Genomic DNA, 10,165 nt, shown 5'->3' on the forward strand with positions numbered 1-10,165 from the left:
CATGCACGCATATCCTGCATAATAATAAATTGATAACATTGTGATGTGCACTTTTGTGGGGGGGTCCATTTTCAATGATTTTATTATATATAATGATTTTATTAGATATATTGCTTCGATATATTGCTTAAGTTTGCATATAACTTCATGCTGTAGTTTGGAATCTTTAACTAACCCTCAAGGGAACAAATGATGGCAAATTTTGGTGATAACAAAGTATTTAATTTATTTGTATCTGTTACAAATACAGAATATTAATTTACTAGTGATTATAACATCTTACTGTACAGTGACACTCATGGGAACTCTTCATTAGGTTTAGTTCATTGTATCATTTTTGGTTTATTGAAGATTTAAACATTACCTGGTCAAGAAATCAATACACGTGAACATTCTGCTTTATACAGCACTTGCACAGCCTCGGAGCAGAAGCTGTACAGTAATATGATGTCATGTAAATCGAGGTGCATGTAGAGGGTTAATACAGTACTGTATCTTTAAACAGTCCATTGTTATTTAACTGCAACATGACCTTGAACTAATGACAGCTGGATGATGATACAATATTTCTAGTGTGGCAGACTTGCTGTGTTTGATAAATGTTGCAAAAGACAATGTTGCATTGCTTCTGCTTCTTACATTTTTAGACCACAGCACGTCAGCAGAGTAACACTGATTCACAAAATAAACATGCACCAGTGTTTACCAGCTTTTGCATTGCCATCTTTTCTGTTTAAAGCAAAAATACAGTGCTACTCCACTTTTGCATGAAATAATTTGCAGATTTAGCATTTTCTTAAGAACTGCTGTCACGTTCTCAACAGAAGCCATCACTTTAGAAGACACACTAGGTCTTAAATTCCCTGAACAACACTCCTCTGGTAGCTGCCCACTTGTAAGGCCCAGCTGTAGTCATACGAGATATTCTGGACCGTCGTGCGAGCTTGTGCCAACAATGGCTTAAGCCCAACCTGTGAGTCCCTCTAATTGGCATCTTAAACAGGTCACATCAGACCACATAAGCTTCATCCCCAGTCTCCCATCACCTTCAGAGCGAATCTGTTCGCCTGCGGGCGAACACAGCAGACATGCTCTTCACAATGCCCTTAATGCCTGCTAACTTCTTCACAGACATTCTTGACTCCCTGATACGATCCACCAGCCCATGAAAAACCACGAGGACGCTGTGGTAATTCTCAGCAGCTGAAACCTCATAGAACTGACAGTCTGCAGAGAGCGCCAGCAGCCTCCCCTCCTCGCTGAGGACCGTACGACGATGATGCAGATCCCTTTTGTTTCCTACAATAACAATGGGTATCTTCTCATAGCCAAGAATGTCTTTATTGCTTTTAATGGTTTGAATAAGTCTTGGGACAGCATTGAAACTGGCTCGGTCACAGATACTGTAGACCAGCACAAAGCCATCTGCCCACTGGACTCTTTTCTCACACGTGAGGGACACAGGTGACAGATCCTGCTGGGAAAACAAACTTTTCCGTAATACTTACTTTCGAATCGGATTATCACATAGTATGTCACAAAAATACATATATTTATATACAATATCTTACAGTAATAATTGAATTTTAAAAGCAGGTGTATCTATAAAACATGTTGTGAGATGGTGAATAACCTGGGAATATGGTGCATCCCAAATATTCAGAGTTTGCTCTCGTCCTTCCACAACAACATTGTGAGTGTAAAGGGACTCTGGACAAGACAAAGAAACATTTTGTTTACAAAAATTTAACAAAGAAGTTTTACATGAAACTGATAAATTGGACCAATACCTGTATCTCCATATTCCCCGATGAATCTACGAGTCAGAAATCGAAAAATAAGAGCTGCAAAATAAAAAAATAAGATTTTTAAATGGCTTTAAAAAAAAGTTTAAAAAAAGTTTTTAAATGGCTCGTTCCATCTGAATAAATAAACTTACCAGATTTTCCAACATTATCTGTGCCAAGTACGACGACGTTTGCGTCCACTCTTTGATTGTACAGTCCAGTCATGTCTGCGTCTGCGATGCTCGCGATTGATCTGATCTGACTGGCGCGTGCACTCCTGCGCGCTTAACAAGTTTTAAGGAGAGGAGGCGGGGTTTAGGCATGCTCGCTCCTGCTACTTGATGAGTTACACTAACTGCAAAAAAAAAACATGTATTAAAATATTGAGGACCAGGTGGTCGAAGCCTAAATTGTGTTTTTGGAACATCGAGATTTAATTTATTTGAATTGTGACCGTAAACGCCAACAGTCTTTTAGTTTTTTTATTGAACGTAGTTGTGTTATTACAACCTAAACATCAACACATAACAACAATCAGGAATAACATCGTAAGAAAAAAAAGGAAAAAGAACAAAAAAAGAATTATTATGGCTCAAATCAGACAAATCAAAAAGTAGTACATTTAAAAGAATGTGAGTTATACAAATTAAGAGAAATTACAAATTAAAAACATTGAAAAGATTATAAGTCGTGCAAATTGTGCATGTTCTAAGTGCTTTCTTGTTGAGAGAAAATAAAATTGTTTTTAAATACTGTTTCAACTCTTTGATTTAAAAAATGTGTTTACAGTTAAAAAAATGCATTTATGTACATAAATCATATTTATGATAAAACAAGCTTTTGAATCTCCTTCAAATAATCCAAAAATAACCATTTTAGGACTCATAAAAGTCTATTACGTGCATTGTTAGGCAAATGACGTCGTGTATAGCCACAAGATGGCCACAAGATGGTGCTGATACGTCAATGATATTTATAGATGCCTTTTTGGGTGTGTCTATTTAGGGGTAGTTGACATGAAACTTTTATCTGTGTACAATTTCCTGCTGTTACTGTAGCTGTATTAAATCCAACGCTCGTTTTAACAGTGTTAATTAAAAATGTTTGTTGTATTCGTGCAGTTGTATGGAGAACTACTTTGAATGTGTGCCTTATACAGTTTGTCACACAGCATCACAATTTAAGTGAATAGCAAAAACTGAGATAAACCGAAAAAAAGAATGTGAAGCAGAAATAAAAATGGTGAACGGTTGCAGCACCTAAAATATAAGCATATAAGTATGTAACATTAAAATTTTTAAATTAGAGGGATTTAAAATGGCGGCGTGCATATACATATATTTTTTAGTTTCATGGTGACTATGAATCTGAGTCTTATGGAGCTAATATTGAAAACATCAATGTGTATTTCCTTTAAATCAAATAAATTGTATTTCACAAATTTGTCCACTAGGGTTTACTATAAGCACAATAATGGGACTGTGCCCTTGACAGAAGGGACATATAAAGTAACCACGTTTGTTTTTTCAGTATTTGATTGTCAATTTAAAATAAATGAAACCATTTTCAGAAGTTAAATATTGGATTAAAATTAAGGTAATTTTTTGTTTTGTTTTAAAGTATTTATATGCTATTATATGTGTCTGTAAATTTGTCTGTTAATAATACAACTAAAAGAAACACAAAAAATATGAATAACGTTACATATAAAATAATATAAAATACATAAAATTGATACTCTAAATAATATGTAAAATAAAATCCTTCATTTAAAATTGACCATGTGCCTATAGTACAAGTTATCATTTTCCTGTATGAATTATCCATTCAATGAAAGAATAATACACTCACTGTATGTACCCTATGCAGACTACTGATTTCCTACAGAGTTTTTTGTTATGTTTCCTATGTGACTATATTATTACATTGTATTGTTGTCATTGTGTAGTGTGCAAGTCTCTGGCATTGTAAGGAAAGCAGCGTCAAAATTAGATTTACCGTTCATATCGGCCCAAAGGCTGTGGTTGCATTTCTCTGACTGCAAGCTATTGTTTGGGTATCTGGGATTCTCAGAGATGTGGGTTTCTTTGACTTGAGTACTTGTCAGGCTGGGTACAGCTTTACCACTTTATGGTCTTGAGTGGTGCTGCTCTCATACCAGGCGGTAATTCTGCCTGCGGGATGCTTTAAATAGTGCCTGTTTTGAAGGTTCTCAGTATCTGAAGGGGGTTATCATTAACATCCCTAGGCTCCAGGGCAGACCAACTGTTGTTGTGAGTGATAAATGGTCATTTCTTCTGTGAATGTTTTTCCTTGCAAGCTTTAGTTCCTCAGTGGAATTGGAGCTGTGCAAGGCCATAAAGTCAGATGTATGCAAAAAGCAATGGAAAAAATGTCCTTATGGTTAGACCCATACAGGTATTGAACTGTATTAAGATGCCACATTTAATCTGAAAAAAAATGAAATCACAAAATTTTTTTGCACTATGCTTAACTCAACACTATAGAGAGGGAGTTATAGGTCTGGCTGAAAAGGTCAAGCTTGCAATAAAACTTGCTTTCTATGAAAATGTCATGTCAATTTTTTAAACCAGCTATGGTAGACCTGGATTGTGGTTTAAGGGATTAAGACTAGAAAATAGAATTAGTCAAAACACATAAGTTGTATATACATTTTTTCTTACTGTAGCTATCCAGGGCAAACCCACAGCTTTTATTTCCATCTTCATAAAAAGTAAGGTGCGCTATTTGATTGATTGATGTTTTTGCATTGACTATTATATTGCATCAATAGGCATTTCATGCAATGTCAAAATTGTAAAGTGTTAAACAGAAGGAAAACATCTTTTAAATAGTGAAGTGTTGTAGTCAATAAATTACCGTCATTACAGTGTGAATCGAATCTAAATTACCCATGCATAGCTGAGTCTCACCTGAATTGTCAAGGTTTCCATTTTCAGCAATCTATTAAATACAAAAATCTGGGAAAGTCAAAGCAATGACAAGAAATAGGTCATACGAGCACATTGTACATGAGACATGTAGCTCATTACATGCTTGACTGACAGTTAAATGAGGTGTTATGCCTTGCTGCAGGGTTAGAAGTTCATGAGAGGTCATTATGATTATCTCAGGGAGTACAGTAAATTATATTATATAACGCAGCAATATACTGATTATATACTAGTGTGTATATACGAAGATCTCAAAACCCTCTAAGCATGTCTCTATCCCTTATCCATGCTATTAAAGGGCCATTTCACCAGTAGAAACATTCATCTTTATTGAAAGTGGGTCATATTTGTAGTCGAAATGTAACATAAATTTAGAATTTTGTCCCTATTTGACCGAGAAAAGACAGAACGTGACTTTAGAGCACATTTGTATGGAAAACTACAACTCCCACAATGCACCACAATGCACAGCTCTGCAAGCCACTCCCATTAATCGTAACACTGCTCAGATATGCTATTGTGTACATAAAATCCCACGTTAGTATAACAAAGAAAGTAGAAACACTCACTTTATAGTCAGACGTCCGTTTATCCCTGCGTGCACAACGCGCACAAAGTACCTCTCTTGCCCGGGACCATTCACCAAACAAACATTCATATCCTGATCTGACACAGAAATGTTATACAGAAAGCACACAGCGAGAGTACAGTCACTACTAGTCTGTCCAAGCTCATATACTCCACAGACACTCTGGCACAGCGCTTGTGCTCGTAAGCGAAACACGTCTGTAAAATAAACACGCACAAACACGCGCAAAGAACCTCTCTTGCCCGTGACCATTCACTAAACAAACATCCATACCCTGATTTGACGCAGAAATGTTATACAGAAAGCACACTACTAGTCCGTCCCAGCTCTAGCCAGTCTGGACTTCTCTACGCAGCAGGCTCCGGCCTACTCCTTGGGCTTCTGTTCCTCCATCCGCCTCAGCTCTTTGCTGTATTCCGGCTCATAAAGGTGCCACGAACAGTGGATTAGAGTATCACGCATGCAAAATCACCCTCTTTCATATGATATCGATTACCTCTCGCTATTATTGTGACATGAAGTCTGGCTCGCTCCACAACGTCTGTTAGCTTAGCTTAGCATAAAGTTGGCGGCTGATCGTTTTTTTTTTCTGTCTGTGTTCGTATATTTTCGTAAGTCCCACCCACTGATCTGTGATAGGTCTGTAGCATGAGTGGGTCCCACCCATAGCCCCCACCTTGGAAAAATGAGGAATTAGTGTTTATAGTCTTAAACCCTCGACAAATATACAGCAGATACTTCTTTCAATGACACGATTTTTAAATCATTGAAAGAAGGAAGTGCAACACTGAAATCTGTATTTCTCCCATCTCAGGGGAAACTGAGGGAATGATGCACGACCATTTAAAAACATGACTGGGTTCCAACGATACAAAGCTTAATGCAAATCAGTGAAGTGTCCCTTTAAAGTCGTAGTGTGGGTATTTATTGGCATCTAGCCATGAGATTGTGAATTACAACCAACCTCAATTTCGAAACACAACGAGAATCTACGGTAGCTGCCACAGGACAAACATAGTGCCGTCTGAGACAATGTAAGTAAAACACATGCGCTCTCTATAAAACAGTTTGTCCATTAAGGGCTTCTGTATAAACATGGTGGTGACTTCCATGTAAGGAGACACTTCAATTCAATTTTATTTATTTTTTATTTATATAGCGCTTTTCACAAGTGTTAATTGTTGCAAAGCAGCTTTACATGAGAAGATGTAGAGGAGAACACAGAAAATCAATAGATAATATAAGAAGTAGAGAAAGCGGTTAAACCGTACAAGCGAGCATATTAATAAAGTAACGTATACTGTAAAGTGCTAAATTAAGCCAAAGTTGGCTGACTCTCCCTGGGATTAAAAACCCTCTAGGAAAAAAAACCCAATGGGAAAAATTACTAGAAGGACAAAAACACTTGGGAGGAATTAATATATATTTATATATATATATATATAGAAACGGTAGGGATAGGAGGCGGGTAGGCGAATTAAACTGGTTTAGCCGGTGGTCGTTGGTCGGGCATCGGCTGGTCATCACGTTGAAGGACAGCCAGTGGATCAGTGATGCAATGATCTTCACAGCAACCGGAACTGGGTCTGTTTGTCTCATGGTCCTCGTGGTTGAGGACGAGACAGGGAGAGAAAAACAGAATTCTATTAGCGTAGGGGCCGTTCGCATGCAATGCAGGTGTCAAACATTATAGTGGTTCAAGTCGGCTCGGTTCCAGACAGGCTAACTATTGCGGCATAAGTATATTACCCATATGAGGTATGTGAGTGCTTTGTTCTGGACAAACTAACTACTGCGGGAAATGTACATTTACTGGACATTTTATGTGAATGCTTTGTTAAAGAAGAATGTCTTAAGTTTAGATTTAAATTGATCGACTGTGTCTGATTCTCAAACATTGTTGGGTAAATCATTCCAGAGCTTAGAGGCTAAGTAGGAAAAGGACTACCACCTTTAGACACTTTTGATATTCTAGGGATAATTAAGTGACCAGAATTTTGCAACCGCAGTGTACGTGATGGATTATATTCTGATAGTAGTTCTCGAAGATATGAAGGTGCTAGGCCATTTAAGGCTTTGCAGGTGATTAGTAATATTTTAAATTGTATACGATATTTAACTGGTAGCCAGTGTAAAGATGCCAGAATTGGACACGCTGTTTATGTAGATAAAAACGTCTCTTTCTAAGGAAAAAAACATACACCACTGATAATATAGCTTTGTACATTATATTGCATTTCTGTTAAGAGATCCTTCTAAAAGTTCCACATTGCACCTTTAGCATCTTTGAACTTATGTTCAATTTTGAAACAGTCTGAAGATGTTAAAGGGTTATCAGTTTTAGCTCAGAGTATAAGCCAGCTGTGGTCTGTTGATTTATCTTTCACGGAATTGCATCGGTGGTTTGAGGGTGTATGATGTCATAAAATGTTAATTAAAGAGAAAGTATTGCGCTCTATAATTATGACAAACACCAAAGTAATGATATACAGTTGGATTTTGCATAACCTCTAGGAACAAACCCAATGCTCATAAACTTTCACTCATAGCAGCCATTTTTTATGCAAAGCCATTTCATGTAATTCCATCAGCATGTTCTTATGCAAATGAATATCCCAATGGACTAAGCTAAACCCCCCTCAATGTCTGATAAATCCACTCTTTCCTGATTCAAGCGTATGATGTAGTATACTGGGAGAGTAAAGGCGTGGGATTAAACAGTTCTGGTAGAAGGTTGTTCAAAAATTGCTGGATATTCCCTATATTTAGTACAATAGTCCAAATGATAGAGACTTAGAAAGGTAGTTGTTTTGAAGAATGTTTGTAACCAAGCAGATCGGGGGCAACACTGACTTCAATAGGAAAAATAATACTATGGAAATGAATGGTGCCCCAAATCTGTGTAGTTATTAACATTTATTAAAATATATTTATTTGTGTACATCATTACAAAGAAATGTATACAGATTTAAAGTTTCTGCACTGCAAATAAGTGCCTTTTCTATACATTTTTTTTGTATCTAATACAAGAAGTGATATAAGCGACACACATATGGTAGTTATTGCTGTCATCTCATTAACATATAATGTCATTTTGTCTCATACCATTTCATGGATGTAATTACCCTCATGCTGAGGCAGAAGTCTTTGTTGCAGTATGATGAGTAGTCCTCTCAATAGCCCAGATGTGCTGTTGATTCCCAAAAGAGGAACATTGAACACTGAGACTAAGACACTTTGATTCCTTGCATATGTAACCCAGGTTAATTTCTATATACACATTGGTTCATTATCTACGTTTCTTCATATATTTATTTATTTGTTTAATTATGTATTTATTTTGGGGAAACATGACAATATGGTGCTTTAAAATGTAAGAGTATATTTAAATGGAAATGTACATGTTCAGACATGTTTCTGTGAGAAAGTGTGTTGAGTGTTACAGGATTGGTTAAAACACGGGTTAAACCCGCCTTCTGTGTGATGTGAGTTCGGTGATTGGTTTGGAGGGGTGTCAGTAAAGGGAGATGGAGAGAGAAAGAGGGAAGGATGATGTGATGTTATCCACACGATAATATGTAATGTTTAGTCGAACGAAACTTGTGTAATTTAAGTGTTAAACACCGATTTTTTTTCCGTGGTGAAGTCAGTGTGACAATCCAACGTAGTCAGCACGACACGGTTTGGAAAAATAACTGTTAATTTAACACTGAATTGCTATTATACGGTCGGCGGGGACTTTGATCAAGTTCATCATTTGCACCGACGCAGTAACGGACATCCTTTGTAATTTAGCGATTCTTATGAACTATCACTATATGGGGTGAGAGCCGGACAGGACCGCCGCTGTGGAGTTCAAACAACGCACATAATTGCAAAGTGTTGAAGTTTCTCGGACGCTGTGGGAAGATCGTAAAGTTCGCCGGTTGAGCAAAGATTTCCATACCAATCTAACGGGTGACGCAAAACGCCGACTCCTACCGGATACCATCAGGTACATTTCTTTCTTTTATTTGTGCTCTTATAGAGTGAAGCGGCCAGTGTTGTGTTTTGATCGGCCTCTACGCACACAAGCGACGCTCAGGCCTGCAACGGGGGGTTTGTGTGTTAGGTGTGAGTGTGTGTGTATGGTGGGCCCACAATAAGTTTTCTTTATTAAGTAGCATTGTGGTTTATTTATGGTGTTTTAGTGCTTAAACACCGGGGTACAGTTTGTATTGGAGCTCGAAGTTTCGTTCTAGATTTTATGTTGGCTTGACAAAGCCTTTCCTGTTATTTCCATACTGTTTATGTAAATATATCAATGCTATTGGTATAGTTTGTTAATGACCACCGTGTATTTCATGTGTACCTAAAGTAATGTGAAGAAAAGAGAGAGTTATTGCATAGCTGTTGATTTGAATTAACCCTTGAGGTGCCTGTAATTATAAACAAAAGAGACTGATACATTGCATAGTAAAGTAACTGTTTATTTGCATTTTGTACGCAGTTCCACTTACATTCACTGTGTTTAGTTTTTGTTCATTTATTTTTGGGGTTTAAAATAAACCTGTTGTATATATACATATTTCATTTTGTAAATTGTTATTACTTACCTGATATACTGAAGTAGTCATTTAAAAAAAAAGGTGCTTTGTGAATAACAGAGTAAAATTTGATAAACAGTTTAGACAGCAAGGGGTCAAAGATCAGAAGTTCACGTCGAGAGACATCAATAACAGAATCCGGGTATTAGCGTCTATAACTGGGAGGGTGAATTTAACTCAATACCTGAAGGGGGCGCTACATAAGTGGGGGCTCGTCCGGGATTCTTGTTTTCTTGCTGGTAAACTGCT

The 10,165-nt window shown here is 37.2% G+C and overlaps 1 protein-coding gene across 2 annotated transcripts; it reads right to left on the reverse strand.

The window, feature by feature from the left end:
• Window positions 1-200: 200 nt before the first annotated feature.
• Window positions 201-2,109, reverse strand: LOC129419264 (ras-related and estrogen-regulated growth inhibitor-like protein). Of its 2 annotated transcripts, none has more exons than XM_055174351.2 (4): window positions 1,940-2,109; window positions 1,791-1,844; window positions 1,634-1,710; window positions 201-1,477 (listed from the first exon to the last, which is right to left on the reverse strand). In XM_055174351.2, the coding sequence occupies exons 1-4, from the start codon at window positions 2,010-2,012 to the stop codon at window positions 1,049-1,051; spliced, it is 633 nt and encodes a 210-aa protein (XP_055030326.2). In that variant the 5' UTR covers window positions 2,013-2,109; the 3' UTR covers window positions 201-1,048. The 2 variants fall into 2 exon arrangements, with proteins under 2 accessions (XP_055030326.2, XP_055030327.2); XM_055174352.2 differs by having other exon boundaries at window positions 201-1,474; window positions 1,940-2,106.
• Between the last annotated feature and the right edge of the window lie 8,056 nt (window positions 2,110-10,165).

This window comes from Misgurnus anguillicaudatus, chromosome 15 (genome assembly GCF_027580225.2).
Source record: "Misgurnus anguillicaudatus chromosome 15, ASM2758022v2, whole genome shotgun sequence".
Classification (NCBI taxonomy): Eukaryota; Metazoa; Chordata; class Actinopteri; order Cypriniformes; family Cobitidae; genus Misgurnus; species Misgurnus anguillicaudatus.

What these genes read in the sequence shown, in the direction of transcription:
- LOC129419264 (XM_055174351.2), bottom strand. Translation starts at nt 2,012, where the DNA reads ATGACTGGACTGTACAATCAAAGAGTGGACGCAAACGTCGTCGTACTT. An exon ending in CGGGGAATATGGAGATACAG is followed by an intron (nt 1,711 to 1,790) that starts GTATTGGTCCAA and finishes TGTCTTGTCCAG; the next exon opens with AGTCCCTTTACACTCACAAT. An exon ending in GGGATGCACCATATTCCCAG is followed by an intron (nt 1,478 to 1,633) that starts GTTATTCACCAT and finishes TTGTTTTCCCAG; the next exon opens with CAGGATCTGTCACCTGTGTC.